This window comes from Hemicordylus capensis, chromosome 1 (genome assembly GCF_027244095.1).
Source record: "Hemicordylus capensis ecotype Gifberg chromosome 1, rHemCap1.1.pri, whole genome shotgun sequence".
In the NCBI taxonomy this organism is placed as follows: Eukaryota; Metazoa; Chordata; class Lepidosauria; order Squamata; family Cordylidae; genus Hemicordylus; species Hemicordylus capensis.
Genome location: NC_069657.1, coordinates 147958193 through 147975368, shown reverse-complemented (window position 1 = coordinate 147975368; position 17176 = coordinate 147958193). Strand labels below are relative to the sequence as shown.

The window sequence follows — 17176 nt, the reverse complement described above, 5'->3', positions numbered from 1 at the left end:
GGTGAAGCCTGCTGTTTGGAAATGCTCCAGGTGCTAACAACTGAAAGCAGCTTTAAATGTTATGACTTGTGAGGAGCAGAAGTGATTTGTACTTCTTGTTCTCTATGCTTCTTTGTGATGTCCAAATCAGAAGAAGTACCTCTCCCCGCTCCATGGTGAGATGTAGGAACTGTCTCTGTATCTGGAGCTTCCATGTTTCTCCATGTGAAGGTGAAAAGAGGTTTACATATCAGGCGGTATAAAAATATGATAGATAGATAGATAGATAGATAGATAGATAGATAGATAGATAGATAGATAGATAGATAGATAGATACAAAACAAAACAAAACAAAACAAAACAAAACAAAACAAAACAAAACATTGTGTTTGGGACATTACAAAGAAGTATGGAGAACAAGAAGTATGAATCATGCTTTCTCTTCCCCTTGCAGGTTGTAGTTTCTGAAGCTGTTCTGATATTTGCCAGATACTTGACATGATCCCAGTGTATTCACATCACTGGAGATATGAGCCTGCGAAGGAGACCAATCAAGAAGATTGTAAAAGCTTCATGTGTCGCTCCCGACTCTGCCCACAGCACGCATGATCCGTCAGTATAGGCAGTCAGAGTACCGTTCTTCTCAGTTCCTTTCCATCCGCCAACCAGTACGGACACCTTGGAAGATTCTTCTGCTTGGTTGGGGTTTGCCGCCTCAACCATTTGGATAAGTGAGAGAGAAAATATCTATACCTATACCTATATCTATCAATCTAAAATATATCTTTGAGAATATTGTAGGTTTCTTGTTTGTCTGACAGTTTTCATGACAGACAGAAAGAAATATGTTTAAGAGGTGTGAGAAATGTAACACCACTTTCCCCTCATCAGATCGATGTTCTCTGTGTCTTCTCTATTTAGGAGAAAAACATAATACTTAAAACTAAGATTTTCAGGATTTTTCTAAACAGACTTGGAAAATTAGACTTTTGAGGTTGAAGGACGCTCTTTACAATTTGGCACTAAAACTTCTGTTATCAAGGTTGAGCTCAACGGCCACCCTAGTATTGAAACTGGTCGATCCTTCAACATCCAAAAATGTGGCCCCTGTCTGCAAAGTAATTAAGTAAGGAAAAAATGAGGTCAACATCGACTCTGAGCCCAAAATCTAGTCAGTCTTCGACACTGATGCAGGTCTCAAAGGAAGGAGCACCAAAGCCCTCTTCCCTGACTTCGAAAGAGGTCAAATCAGGAAGGCTAAAACTAAATTGAAATGTGGAGCTGGCTCTTCGTCCTCCACTTCGATGTCTGCTCCCCAAAAGAAGTCGAAGATGGACTTGACGTCAAAAAGCTTGGAGTCAGAGAAACCATCGACATCGAAGCAATCAACGTTGGTGAAATCTTCAAAGTTCAAACATCCATCAACACCGTCAAAGCTGAAAGAAGTACCGATATCTAACAAGTCAATGTCAGGAAATGGGTTATCGTAGTCATTGGTACCAAAGTTTACGATACCAAAGTTGAAAATTGTGCCTATAAAGGGAGGCGCGAAATGAAGGGATGTTAACATTAGGCTCTCTGACGACCACTTGTTCACTGTCAATAATGACATAAGTTACTCCTTGTAATATTTTGGCACTGCCTTCGAAAGCTAACATAGCACTGTCTCAGGGTGTATACCCTTTTTCTCCACCTCATCCAAGTATTATTGACCTCAGTGATACTGATGATGTGGTTGAAGTTCCAAGGACCCCATCTTTTTCCCCGGTCACCCGTGGCCATTTAATGGAGGATGAGAGACTAAATCTGATTAAATGGAAAACTGAAAAACTCTGGAGTGCCCATTCCTACAGCCCTATATGCCCTGCTTCCTCACAATGGCATCAAGGAGGGGGCGATTGCGCCTATCAGACTTTCCAGTCAACAGCCCATCCATCTTTTGAAAGGTTTACTCATACTGATTGTTATGCGCAACCATTGCGTGTGGTGCGCTACACTGATCTAGTCAGAGATGAAGGCATCTTTTTATGCCCGCATGATTTCCATTGTCCCAGAGAGGTTACACATACAATCACCTCAGGCTTGATGTCATTCCATATGATTCAAGTTACCATGTCAACGCAAACTGATCCTGAGTCACCTCTTGCACCACTCATTCCATCAAATCCACAGTGCAACCTGTTCTTCCACCATTACAACCAGTCTTGCCAGTTGACCCTCTAAGTCCGGCTTCAATACCCACAGAGCATACGCCATGAGGTACCCCATTGTCTGATGGGCATTCTCCCATCCTGGAGGATCCTGTACCAGATTCAGACATGGACTCACAAGCCACTGAGACCCCATCGGAACCTTCCCCAGACGATGAGGTGCTTAAGAAGACCTCTGATTCACCCAAGGAGGAACATGAGCATTATCATATCTTGACTGCCGACATGGCCAAAGCCTTAGGCCTTTGCCTGAAAGAAGTTATTGAAAATATTGAAGACCCCGTTGATAAGTTCTTGCAAACTGCAAAAACCTCCCAACCTACTGCATTGCCTATGCTACCAGTACTGCTACAGGCCTCAAAACAGGTTTGGAAGAAGCTGTCTACTACAGCCCCCACTTCCAGGTGGCTTGAAAATATGTATAAGGTCCAAGAAGAAGGTTGTGAATACCTTTTTAAACACCCACAACCTAACTTGTTGGTGGTTAACTATTCATCATCTTTCTGCTCGGGTAAACAACATGCAGCCCCAATTGACAAAGAGGGTCATAAGTTAGACTCCCTTGGAAGGCGTTTGTATTCAGCTAGCACACTGGCAATGCATATTGCCCACTACACTGCGTGTATGTCACACTACCAACACTCCTTGTGGGAGGAGCTTGCTGATACCAAGCTGGAAGTCATGCAGGCAAAAATTAAGGAGCTGGAGATCAGATCAGCTGATATTACTAGACAAAAAATTAGCACAGCTCACCACCTGATGGACTGTGAGTCAAAGAACATGGTGGGTTCAATAGTCTTGCAACGTCACACCTGGCTTCTCTCCTCCACATTGCAATATGAGGCTAGGGAGAAAATTGAGGATTTCCCCTTTGAGGGTGAAGGTCTCTTCAGCTCTGAAACTGATGATACATTAGAAAAATTGAAGAAATCAAAATTGACTGTTAAGTTGTTTGCAGTCCTAACTACTCAATCCGGCTATCAGTCTAAGCGAAAGCCTTCCTATGTACCTAATGCTCCCTACAGGAAGTACTGGTCTCAATACAAGCCCACTGACAAGAGAGACTTTAAGAAATCCTCAAGACCTCCAAGTAAACTCTACCAACGTAGGGGGAAATCACCCTATGATTTCCAACACCCCAAATGGTGAGAATTCGAAACAGAACCTTTGATAACTTGGACATTCCTGCCCAAGTACCTATGATCTCCTGACATTTGGACAACTGGAGACTCATAACTATGGACAAATGGGTGCTTTCCATAGTCCAGTTGAGCTACGCCATACTATTTGATACTTGCCTTTGGTTCATGGGCATAAGATCCACAACACCTACCCCCGCTTTACAGGAGGAAGTAATATTCTTTTTGGAAAGAGCTATGATAGAGCCTGTCCCCCCAGTCATCTAAGGGGGCAGGTTCAATTCCAGATATTTCTAAGTGCCAAAGAAGGACAGAGGCATCCATCCTATCCTGGACCCCGAACACTCAACAAATTTGTACGGATGACCAAATTTCACATTATCTCCATTGCATCCATGATTCAACTTCTAGTGGGAGACAGATGGTTCGTTGCCATCGATTTAAAGGATGCTTACTTTCATGTCCGGATCCTTCCAAAGGACAGAAAATACCTTGGTTTCATGGTCAGCCCTCTAGCCTACCAATACAAAGTCCTGCCCTTTGGGCTCTCTACCACCCCAAGAGTGTTTACCAGGGTGATGTCTATGGTAGTCGCTCATCTCCGTCGCCTTGGGCTAGAGCAATACCTGTACTTGGAGGACTGGCTTGTGACACCCCAGTCCAAGGACACACTGGAGCAGGATTTGAATATGTTTCTGCTTACTCTCGACAATTTAGGCATCATTGTGAACTACAAGAAGTCCAAAATGACCCCTAAACGGTCCATATTGTTTATAGGAGCATTGTTGGATTCAAAAGAACAAAGAGTTTTCCTTCCAGAAGAGCAAATGCTGAAGCTTCTGCGCCATGTAAACCTGGCCCTCTTGACCCCTGTGAGGACTGCACACCAAATACAAATTTTACTGGGCCTAATGGCTTCATGTACCGCTGTGGTAGGTCACGCAAAACTACGCATGCACGCTCTGCAGCTTTGGTTTTGAGAAACTTCAAAAGCCAGAATATCACCTCAGCCAGAATAGTGAGGGAGTTGTGTGCTTTAAGGACTGATCCCCCTTATGCCAGGTTTCATAATGACAAAGTAGTCATGTGTATGGACATATCTTTTATTCCTAAAATAAACTCGTTTCCACCTCAACCAGGATGTGATCCTGCCAGATTTTCTGTAACCTGCAGTCTGACTTAGAGCAGTCTCTACACAAGTTGGGTGTCCATCGAGCATTGGCCTTTTATCTGGGTAGGATTCATCGCTTTTGTAAAGATAGTAGACTTTTTGTTTCCTATAGAAAGGACAAGAAAGGCATGTGAATCACTCACCGCTTGTCACGTTGGATTGTCCAAGCCATAGTTGAGGCATACAAGTCTCAAGGCAAAGACCCACTTAAGGGTGTTAAAGCCCACTCTACAAGAGCGGTATCATCTTCAGCTGCCAATCTATCAGGAGTCTCCATGACCACCCCTTCATTAAACATTATGTGCTGGACCTGCAGTCCTCCGAGGTAGGGATGTGCCCGAAACGTTTTGGAGGCCATTATGAAGGCCTCCGAAATGTTTAGGCACTGGGGGCGTTTCAGCGCCAGCGGGGGTAGCGCTTTAAGGGCGGGGGAGGGTGTACTCACCCCTCCCGCTGCATTTCCCCCAACGGCACGTTGTTTCTTTTAAGCCCCTCCGGGCAGCAGCGTTCCTCCCTGCCACCCCGTCTTTCCCATCGGCCGGAAGTGGCCGGAAGTCGCGAGTGCACGTGCGCCTGTTGTGTGCGCGCGTGTGCCCTTCTGCCTTGTGCGCGCGCACGCACAATGGGCGCACGCGCACTCACGACTTCCGGCCACTTCCAGCCGACAGGGAAGACGGGGCGGCAGGGAGGAACGCTGCCGCCCCAAGGGGCTTAAAAGAAACAATGCGCCGGTGGGGGAAATGTGGCGGGAGGGGTGAGTACACCCTCCCCCACCCTTAAAGCACTACCCCCGCCGGCGCCGAAGGTTTCCATGCACATCCCTACTCCAACGATGTGTGTTTTGGGAGGGGTGTCTTGAAACAAATTGTATCCTAACAACGCACATGGTAGGGCCAAGAAACCCTCCTCCTCTAGGAGCTTGCTAATCGCACAGTGGTGTGAATACACTGGGATCACATGAAGGATCACCTTCATACACTGGGATCACCTGTAACAGATGATCCTTGAGTGATCCTAGGTATTCACACATCCCACCCAGCCTCCCCTCTTCTTGGAGGTCATGCTCTGGGCAACTTCTATGTTTTTACTTACCTGTTCTCTCACTTACCTCTCCAGTTCCACTTACAATGGTCGCTGACGTCTGGCGGTCATCCAGGAACCAAGGAGAATGGCACTGCGGCCGCCTATATCAGCAGATGCATGAGCGTCGTGGGCAGATTCGGGAGCTCCACACAAAGCTTTTAGAATCTTCCCAATTGGCCTCCTGCTCAGGCGTGCATCCCAGTAGTGTGAATACTTAGGATCACTCAAGGATCATCTTTTACAGGTAAGCAACCTGTTTTTCTCTTTACAAAGAAGCTCAGACACTGATAATAAGTCAAGCTGCACAAGATGTTTGAAACCAATCAGCTCTGTGTCAAAATGGACTCAGTCCCTTGCATTTTCTTGGGTTTGGGTGGGGGACTGTGCCTTTGCTTTTGTTTGACAGCTCTAGCAAGCATCCAGACATGCACTGATCATGCTCCATATGTCTCTGCAGGGGCAGGTTTGGAGTGATCCGGGAATGTAAAGAGAACGCCACGGGCAAGCGCTTTATGGCCAAGATTGTGCCATATGAGGCAGAAGGCAAGCAGAATGTCCTGCAGGAATATGAGATCCTTAAAGGCCTGCACCATGAGCGCATCATGACACTGCATGAAGCTTATATCACACCCCGCTATCTGGTATTGATAGCCGAACACTGCACTGGGAAGGAAATCCTCTACCACTTTGTTGACAGGTTTGCTGTGGGAAGAGGGGTGGTGGTGGTTGGACCGCAAGAAAGAGGCTCCAAGTCTGAGAGGGGCAGGTGTGGGGCAACTGAGAGTTTGGGTAGACAAGCAAAGTGACACAGATTCACAGACAGAAGAACTTTTGATTTAAGGAACATCAGCAATGGTCATGGATTGGCTCTAACAGGGACTTTTTAAACCTCTAGCATTAGATGACATCAAGTAATTTAGCTAGCTGAGTTGTTGAAAACTTCCAACCTAGAGAATACACTACTACATACAGTAGGTCCAAGTTCACATAGGGTATCATACTGACGATTAAAAAATACATAGATGTAGAGTTTCTCTTAAGATCCAGGTTTACTTATATAACTTTGTTAAAGCATTATAGAACACAACACATAGCTAAAGTATGGAACATCAAAACAGATTTGGTCTTAATTTAAAATCTTACCACAGCTATATTTTCAAGCTGCCCCAGAGCCAGGCTGAGGTGACTAGTCTAAGACATCTTGACATCCACCTGAATGGCGTTTTCCAGACTACGAGATTTGCAATGGTTAATGCATTGTAAACTGATGGAATAGTGCAATGGTTTCAAAACAAGTGTAAAGGGTTGTTTAATGCTTCGTTGTAAGCTGGTGGCCATTCATATTTTCCGACCGCTGCAACGTATTTCCCAGGCAGGAGTGTCCATATTCTCATTGAAATGCATTTATCTGCTCCTCCTGCTCCATTTGGGCCAATGGAATCGTGGAATATGTGTGACGTGATGACTGATTTATTTATTTATTTATTTATTTATTTATTTATTTATTTCTCAGCTGCCTTGCACTAATCCACAAGTGGGGGGAGCACCATTCCAAAACAAAACATTTCATTGTTGCAAACTTGCACAAGTGATTCCAGGAATAAATTAAAAAATATATTTTTAATTGAGAAGTGAAAGGAAATCCTGTGGTGAGCCTAGAAGTGGGGGAGCGAGGAACTGGTGTGCCCGGTTGGGCATTCTCTTCCATGATGGTGGTGGGAGCAGCCAGCGGCCCCTCAGTTCCCCCACCAGGGCTGCTGGGGGCAGCCGTAGCAGCAGCAACAGCCTCCGCCACTCCTCAGTCAGTGCCCCAGGAAGAGCCTCGCTAAGGCCAGGGAGCCATGCAGCAGCGGTGGGGCACTTTTCTCCTCTCTGCCATGCTTCCCTCCTGCTGGGCCTTCTGAGGAGGGAGGATGGCGGCAGCACACCTCCAGAGAAATAAATAAATAAACAGGAGGGAAGAGGCGGAGGGGAGGCAAGCACTCCTCCAGTGAGGGCTGTGGGATTGCACAGAAGTAAATGAATCATGATTCAGTTCAATGGGCTTCCTTTTAAGTAAGTGACAGTTGTCTCTCCCTGCCCTTTGCCTTGTAGTAAGCAAGTGAGATTGCACAGAAGTAAATTATTTCGTTAAATGGGCTTCCTCTTCAGTAAAAAGTGCACGAGAAAGGGTTGGATTCAGAAATCTGCTTAGCTGCTCTCTCCTCCCCTTCTGTGTTGACAAGCTCAAGTTATACTGGAAGCAAGCGAAGGAGGAGGGAAGTGTGGGGTTTGGGATCTGTGGGAAGGAAAGGAGGGGAGAGCTGAGATTTCTCCCTGCCTGTTTCTCTCCCTGCAGTGAGGGGGCAGAGGAAGCAAGCATGGTTGGGTGGGGGGCAAAGAACTGTCCATACTGCCACACGCTGCAACGGATAAAATGCGGGGCAAGGCTCCCTACAATGGAGAAATACAGCTACTTTCCTGCAGCACATTTACAATGCTGTGGGGCAAAAACACATCATTAAGATTTGAATCAAGGCATTGGCAATATGAACGGCACCCTGCTGAATGCAGAGGGGCACTTCGCGGATACATTGTGAGTATGTTGGTGCTGGTAATCTGGAAAACGCCAATGTAAACCTTTTTAAATTTGAAAACTTTTCAAGACTACACAGAAAATCATAATTTAAAGAAATGTGTCATCATTCCAGTCTCTCCAAATAGAAAACTGTCTGGCATGTATAATTTTGTTTTCTTTTTGGTTTATTGTTGCTCTAGCTCAGATATACAATTAACACCTTTCATATAGATATGAATTCCTTCATTAATACTTATATTTGGGGAACAGGAAACACTAGATAACCAATTTCTTGAAAACACCTTGTGCACAAAAACATCTTTAAAACCATTGGGTTTCATGTGGAAAGGTTTCCAGTAAGAAGGTCATCATTTTCTAGACCAGAGTTGAATCAAATAACTAAAAGAAAGAAGGGTTGGTTTTATTCTTATACCCATTATACAGTATCATTTTGGTTGCATACTTTGGGGTCTTTGGGTGCGTGGATCTGCTTTAGTTGATCTGGAGCATTTCCAGACAGCAGGCTTTACTGTGGGTTTACTGTGAGTCTTTACTGCGAGTTTGAATTTGCTCCCAAAAACCGACCCAATAAGTGGATTTTTTTACCCTGGATATAAATCAGGCTATGTTCTTGATGTGCAATGAAAAACCCGAATTGTGTGTGTGAAGTGCTCCCCAATAGGTTGCAGGGACTTAGAGGTAAATCTGGCTGATATGTGAACATATACCCTCCATTCCAGAGGAGAAGCGAACTAAATTCCCTGTCTGAAAATGCTCCTGGAAATCTGTGATGGAGTTGACAACTGGGACTGTTCAGTTCAGGGCAATGAAAGAAGACAAGCTGTACTAAAAAGTTCTAGCATAGTAGAACTGGAGGAAAATGAAGGTCATTTAATCCAATCGTCTCCACTTTACCCAAATATTTAAACATATTCACTGTCATTTTCTAGACAATAATCTTACATAAACTGAGGACAGGAACAAGGAGGTTGTGCTGTGCTAGAGGTCACTGTAGGGCACACCTAGATGCTCTGAGCAAGGGCCCAGTTTGACTGAAATGTAGCCCCTGACTAACTTCCCACATTATGATTCTTATTCACAGTAATCACCCTGCAAGGCATTTCTGCAAATCTAGGAAAGAAAAGGAGATATAGATATCCTTCCCACACTATTCCGTCATGGGAATGATCGAGGAGTGGATTTCTGTGAGCATGTAACTAGATATACTCACTATATATTCCCCCTCGTGTCTCCTTTCTTTCCCTCTGGTCATTGTCTCTGCTCATGGTTGAAATGTCTATTATATTGTAAATTCCTTGGGGGCAGGGATGTGGGTCTGGCTGTTTTTCTGTCTGTATTTTTTCCTTCCTTCCTCCATTAGCACCATATATGTTGTTGGTGCTGCAATAATAAAAATATTTTCATCATGGGAAGTGGCTCTGGGTACTATACTAAATGTCAGAAGACCCCAGATGGTTTCTGTCAGTGCTGCTAACACCCTTATCTTATAGACACTCTTATTTCAAAGTATTCAGTATAGAATACAGCTTTCCAAAGGCAGTGGCACCCTGCCCCCTTTTATTAGTGTTGGCAGCCAAAAATTCTGTCTCTGTCCTGGATCTAGTACTGTTCAATATTATGATTAATGACTTCAACAGAATGTTAGATTTTGCTGATGAAACAGAACTAGAGTAAGTGGGTGGGTGCGGGGAAACTGCAACATCTTTAGGCTATGATTCAAATTCAAAAGATCACAGTCAGAGGAGCACAGGGGAGACTGGGAGACAAAACAAGGGCATCTAATAAATAGAGTGGTTAAGGAATTAGGCATTGGGGCGGGGGACCTAAATGGACTCAACGTAACAGGAAATGATTGGCTTACCATTTAGAAGAGTGGGAGGTAGAAGGTTGCCTCACCTCTGTTTTTTCAGAGTGCATGTGACTAGGAATGTCTGTTTTTTACTTTTATATCTATATCTCTGGTCATTGCATGGTAGAAAAAGTAGCCACAAATGCTCTTAAAGTACATTTTGGCAGGGGCGGGATTTAATGTTGAATATATTGAAGAATAGATAGATAGATAGATAGATAGATAGATAGATAGATAGAAGAACTTGGACCCTTGCTGTGAATCCCCTCCACCTCAACATAAATGCACATACTGAAATCTCTTTGCACCTCCCTAGCAGGACTGCCAACTTGGTGGCTATTCTTGGAGATAGTGTCTGACATGATGAGGAAAATTACTCAAAGAAAGCCGTCCAACTGAAATTAAATTTCAGATGGACTGAAATTGAAATTTAATTTCAAATGGACTGCTTTCTTTTAGTAATTTTCCTCATCATGTCAGCCTTTGTTTCTATTTCCCCCCAATATTTTTCACAGCATGAAGCCATTAATGGATATTGTTGCTGGTTCTGGAACACTAGGCTAATCTTCAGGGGTTGGCAATATTCCTAACAAAACTTGAGTTGGTGAATCTGCCATTCTTATTTATTTATATCTAAGTAAACCACTTTGGAACTTCTGTTGAAAGGTGGCATACAAATATGCATCATATTTGTATGAAAGGGGAGGAGATTTGACTGAGTCAGTAAAGATGAGAGACAAAATGGGGTAGGGCACTCAGTCTTATTAGACAAACTTATCTTAGTGCTGGTGTATCAAGCTTGCAGTATATCTGACTCCCAAAGCCTAGCACACAGTAGAATGCCGCAGCTTTGCTTAGATTGGCTGGTTCACATAATAGACTTTGTGGCAGTCAGCTGAAGAAAGCCATTGGTGAGATTGACTGAGAAGGAGTTGGAGCAGCAAAAACAGTTCTGGAAAGCCTTTCAGTTGCTGCTGTTAAATGTTTTAAAAGCCTCTTTGCTCCTGGCTTCCTCAGTCCATCCACACAACAATACCAATTTTACACAGAACTAATCAGCAGGTAGAACTGAAGCATAGCCAAATTTTAGGTGTCTATAAAGCAAGGTTAGGAACATAAGAACAGCCCTGCTGGATCAGGCCCAAGACCCATCTAGTCCAGCATCCTGTTTCACACAGTGGCCCACTAGATGTTGCTGGAAGCCGACAGGCAGGAGTTGAGGGCATGCATGCCCTCTCTCTTGCTGTTACTCCTCTGCAACTGGTACTCAGAGGCATCCTGCCTTTGAGGCTGGAGGTGGCCTATAGACTAGTAGCCGTTGATAGACCTCTCCTCCATGAAGTTATCCACCCTCTTAAAGCCATCCAGATTGTTGGCTGTCACCACATCTTGCAGCAGAGAACTCCACAAGTTGATTATGCATTGTGTGAAAAAACACTTCCATTTGTTGGATCTAAATTTCTTGGCAATCAATTTCATGGGATGACCCCTGGTTCTAGTGTTATATGAGAGGGAGAAGAATTTCTCTCTATCCACTTTCTCCACACCATGCATGATTTTATAGACCTCTATTATGTCTCCCTGCAGTCATCTACTAAACTAAAAAGCCCCAAGTGTTCTAACCTTGCCTCATAATGAAGATACTCTAGGCCCCTGATAATCTTGGTTGCCCTCTTCTACACCTTTTCCAGTTCTACAATGTCCTTCTTTAGATGTGGTGACTAGAATTGTATGCAGTATTCCAGGTGTGGCTGCACCATAGTATTGTATAAGGGCATTATAACTTTAGCAGTTTTATTTTCAATCCCCTTCCTTAATGATCCCTAGCATGGAATTGGCCATTTTCATAGCTGCTGCACATTGAGTTGACTCTTTCAACGAGCTGTTCACCACAACCCCAAGATCCCTCTCCTGGTCAGTCACTGACAGCTCAGATCCCATCAGCATATATGTGAAGCTGAGAGTTTTCGTCCCAATGTGCATCACTTTACACTTGCCAATACTGAACCACATCTGCCATTTTGTTGCCCCCTCACCCAGTTTTGAGAGATCCTTTTGGAGCTCCTCACAATCTATTTTGGATTTTACTTCCCTAAATAGTTTAGTGTCATCTGCAAATTTGGCCACTTCGATGTTTACCCCAACTTCTAGATCATTTATGAATCAATTAAAAATCACCAGTCCCAGTACAGATCCCTGGGGGACCCCACTTTTTCCTTCCCTTCATTCTGAAAATTCTCAGTTTTTACCTACCCTCTGTTTCCTGTCCTTCAAGCATTTAGCAATCCACACATGTACTTGTCTACTTATCACATGACTACTAAGTTTCCTCAGGAGTCTTTGATGAGGAACTTTGTTGAAAGCTTTTTGGGAGTCCAGGTATACTATTTCAACCAGATCACCTTTATCCACACACCTGTTGACACTCTCAAAGAACTCCACAAGGTTCGTGAGACAAGATTTACCTTTGCAGAAGCCGTGCCTGTTCTCCCCTAGCAGAGCCTATTCTTCTATGTACTTTACAATTTTATCCTTGAGGATGCTTTCCATCAATTTGCCTGGAACAGACATTAAGCTAACTAGCCTGTAATTTCCCGGATCGCCCCTGGATCCCTTTTTGAAAATCACTGTTACATTTGCTACTTTCAAGTCCTCTGGCACAGAGCCTGATTGTAGGGATAAGTTATATATTTTGGCAAGGAGGTCGGCAATTTCACATTTGAGTTCTTTAAGGACTCTTGGATGGATGCCATCTAGCCAGGGTGATTTGCTAGTTTTTATCTTTTCCAGAGTTTAGAACATCATCTCTTGTCACTTCTATCTGACTCAGTTATTTAGCCTCCATCCCCAAAAAGCCTGTTTCGGGAACAGGTATATGCTCAGTATCCTCTGCCGTGAAGACAGATGATGAAAACAATGAAACTAATGTAAACTAATGGAGCCAAACAATGAAACTAATGAAAACAATGGAGCCAAACTGCTGCTCTTTGGAGTTTTAATTATGGAAAACATCATGCCAGGGACAAATACTGTATTGTATTTTTTCCAGATAGGCTCTCAGAACTCCTAGAGGTCATTCACACAATCAAAACCTGTGTTCTACCCGGGTTTGGGAGCTGTGTGCTCCAAATTTTCGGTTGTGTGGAAGCAAGGTAGGAGGAAAACCTGGGTAGAAGTGATTGTGTGGAAGCAAGGTAGGAGGAAAAGCTACTCTGGTTTTCCTCCTACCTTGCTTCCACACAATCACTTCTACCCAGGTTTTCCTCTTCTCTTGCTTCCACACAACTGAAAATTGGGAGCATTCACAGCTCCCAAATCCTGGCAGAACACAGTTTTTGATCATATGAATGACCTCATTGTTGGCAGTCGCTTGGCCTGTTTTGCTTGGGGTATTCTGTTGGCTTACCAGGCTCCAGGCTCTATAATTGCTCCTGTGGCAGTAGCAAACTGGAGGACCATTCACATGACCTACCAGGGGGTGGACAGGCGGACAGCTTCTCAAACCTTGCCTTCTCCCCCAAGAAGATGGTTGGCAGCTCGGTGGGAGAGTGCTCCCACACAATCAGCCCTGCTCCATGCAGCGTGAAGCAGGGCAGATTGATCTGAGGCCGGGACTCCTTGTCCCAGCCTCCATAAATCCCACAGTGCAGCACACAACATTGTGATCTAGGCATGATGAGGAAAACTCTAGGCGCCAGTCTCTGTGTGTGGCTGGGCATTCCCAGCCTGGGTTAGGCTGTACATGAGAACAGCCTCCAGAACTAACACATAAAGCAAGGTAAGAGGAAAACCAATACAACCTTGTAGGCTTTCCAGGCAATTTCCTAGGTACCAAAATTCCAGGGACACCTGCCCTGGCTATGTAATTTGTCCTGAAAGAAAGCTCCTGCTTGCATGTTTAGATATATTTATTTTTTCAGGACGTGCTTATAGGTGATTCTAGCCTCTATGTTAATGATGATGTCTGGGAATCCAGGAGTAGTGTTTAGTTTAGATTAATCACTGTGGAGCACAAGAGTGCAATAGTTGTTACTGAAATTTAAAATAAAGTAAGAAAACAATATCCAGGCCAACTCTTGATCATCCTATTGTTCTGCTAACCATATGATAACACACAAGGACAGGGTGAAGTCAAAGCTTTCCTTTGCCAAGATCAGCAAAAAATCTTGGGCTGTTCCTGAATGGAGCTGAACACACAAAAAAGCTTCAGAGCAAGAGAAACAAAAAGAGGTTCATAAGCCACTACAAAAAGTAGAAACTATAATTAACCAAGTAATCACAGATCTTGTTTAGGGCTAATGGTACCACTTTAGGATTAATTGTCCCAGTGCAGACAGACCCAAGGGAGCCTCTGTGAGCTCGAGGGGTCTCCCTCATCCTCTTGATTGCATGTCTGTGCCTACAGGTTCCGTTACTCAGAGGATGACGTGGTGGGGTATGTCACACAGATCTTGCAAGCACTGGAATACCTTCATGGGCAGCGCATTGTCCACCTTGACCTGAAGCCTGACAACGTCATTGTCTCTGCTACAAACACAGTAAAGATCATAGACTTTGGCAGCGCCCAGACTTACAACCCGCTTGTGTTGCGCCAGCTGGGGCGCCGTGTCGGCACATTAGAGTACATGGGTGAGTAATTTTTATAGAGCCAGCATGCCACAGGATTAGGCAGAGGGGGACAAGAAGGGATACATGCAAAGCAAGCTGCTTGTGAAGTAGGTATGCCACGGAATGAACACTTAAGATACAGAGACTGGCCATATATGTGGGTAGTGAATAGCAGTTGCACACTAGGAAGCTGAGAAGGGCATTAAGAGAGCAGAGAGGGGCTCTTCTCCCACTTCCTTTCTCCTACTCCCACATCACAAGTACTTAGTTTCAGGCATAACTCAACTTCTCTGCAGGGTTCACATGGGAGATGGAGGTCGGACTTTCCTTAGTTTCTCTCCAAAACAGCTGATGGGCAGATACTTGCTGTTTCTTCCTGACGCCAGAACCCACGAGGTTCTGAGAGAGGCCCATGAGCCCCTCTGAATATTTCTCATTGTTCACAATCAGTGGGATGGTATTCCCCTGTAGGAATCATGAAAGAGTTTCCAGCCATCACTGCAAACTAACACCCCAAGCCAGTTATAAGGGTCCATTCCCATGTGGCCCTGCTCAGCTAAGCATATTTCAGCCATGCATCTCTGCCTTGAGTGTGCATTCCTTGGCCTGAGGTTTGCTTTGATGGTTGCCTGTCCATACCTTTCTTAGTTACCTCTTGTTGCATTGAGGCAACACTGCAACCAAAGTTCCCTGGCCTTTACTAGCAACTCAACAATGGAGAGACTCAACCAATTTAAATTCTGTGGCCTACTGAGGTCAATGGGTCTGTCCAGTGCAATGAGCAGAAGCTCCCAGGACCCTATATAGACTTTTCCAAGGCAGCCCATCCATTGAGATATCATGTTTTTTTCCCCTTTGTGCAGCTCCAGAAATGGTGAAGGGAGACCCCGTTGGTTCAGCAGCTGATGTCTGGGGTGTGGGAGTGCTCACATACATCATGTAAGTAACTGACTTTGGAGGTTGGAGTAAGTAAATACAAGAATCTGACTAACAGTGAAGCTTGGGTGGATTTAGAGGGGTATGTTAGGCAGAAGACACAGGTTTTAGATCCCTTTCTGACTCATCTGGCGAGGTTCACTGAAGTGACAGCAGCAAACCAGATCAGCTTGCAATAATATATCCCTGATGCTGTCCTGACTTCCTGTGGGCATCAGGAATGCTGGTCTTATAGTAGCAAGCATGGATTGTCCCCTTTGTTAAGCAGGGCCCACATTGGTTTGCATTTGTATGGGAGACTACATGTGAGCAGAAGGTTCTAGGTTCCCTCCCTGGCGTCTCCAAGACAGGGCTCAGAGACAGTCCTGCCTGTAACCTGGGAGAATCCTCTGCCAGGCTGTACAGGCAATACTGAGCTACATGAACCGATATAAGAACATGCTTCCTATGTTCATATGCATCCTCCATATGCCACTGAAAAATAATTGTGCTTCCCATGGAAGTGCTCTTTCTCATCTACAGTTTGGCACACTGGCTTGACAGATGAGAGATATCATGTGCCCTCTTGGGTGTGACTATCTTCCTTCTCTACTATATATCCTGTCCATCAGGCTAAGTGGTCGCACACCGTTCTTTGAAGTGGATCCCTTGGAGATAGAGAGCAAGATCCTGGCAGGGCGCTATGATGCTTTCAAGCTGTACCCCAATGTCTCCCAGAGTGCTGCGCTCTTCATTCGCAAGGTTCTTTCTGCCCAGCCATGGTGAGTGATTGGTAGGGAAAGGAGGATGATATGCTTCAGGGCATTGTCAGTGGATGTTTAGCAGGGCAGAGCTGCCGTATGCAAAGGGTTTCACAGGAGCCAGACCCAGAACTTGGGGGGACTTCAAGTCAGATTGTGGAGGTGTCTGTTTAATGGTTCTGGTGGCACTTAGCCATGGAATTCTTCAACAGTCATTCAGAATGGACCAGAGGTTAGTGATAGAGCATCTTCTTTGCATGCAGAGGGTCCCATGTTCAATCTCCAGTTAGGGCTGGGAAAGACCTCTGTCTGAGAGCCTAGACAGGTGCTTCCAGTAAATAATACTGAACTGGATGGACCAATGGTCGGAGTCCGTACAAGACAGCTTCATGTGTTCTTCATTCCTTTGACATTCTTCGTGTGATCCTGTTTTATTAGGCACTGAGAATTATTAAAAATTACAAGACACTGCACTGTACACTATTAGTTATGTAGGATTGTGATCACCAAAGCTTAATAAGAAGCAAGACTCTTTCTGAGAGAGAAGTGGGGGCTGGAGAGGGGAGGGGGCAAAACTGAGCTCTGTCCTGCTTTCCCCGCACTATGAAGATCATGTGGCCGTGTTACCTGCTGCTCATTCTCCTAGCCCTTTTGTTTTGAAGATAGCAAGAGCTATGACAATTGCAGCCTCTCACGATGCACAATGAAAGGGGTCAGAGCTCAGTGGCAGAGCATATATTTGCATGCAGAAGGTTTCAGGTTCAATCACTGTATCTTCAGATAAGGCTGGGAAAGACTCCTCTCTGAATACAGTACTGCACACCATTCTGTCTGCCTTGTAATAGAACATGCATGCAGTTGTGCAAGAACACTCTTGTGCGA

The 17176-nt window shown here is 44.7% G+C and overlaps 1 protein-coding gene across 7 annotated transcripts in view; it reads left to right on the top strand.

Moving 5' to 3' along the window:
• The window catches only part of SPEG (striated muscle enriched protein kinase), a 164949-nt gene that overhangs the window by 145291 nt on the left and 2482 nt on the right, over nt 1-17176 (top strand). For all 7 annotated transcript variants that reach the window (XM_053284322.1, XM_053283565.1, XM_053285046.1 and 4 more), the window contains 4 exons: nt 6041-6280; nt 14416-14639; nt 15482-15557; nt 16166-16315. In XM_053284322.1, the coding sequence (XP_053140297.1) occupies nt 6041-6280; nt 14416-14639; nt 15482-15557; nt 16166-16315 (690 nt within the window). The remainder of the gene's footprint in view (nt 1-6040; nt 6281-14415; nt 14640-15481; nt 15558-16165; nt 16316-17176) is intronic.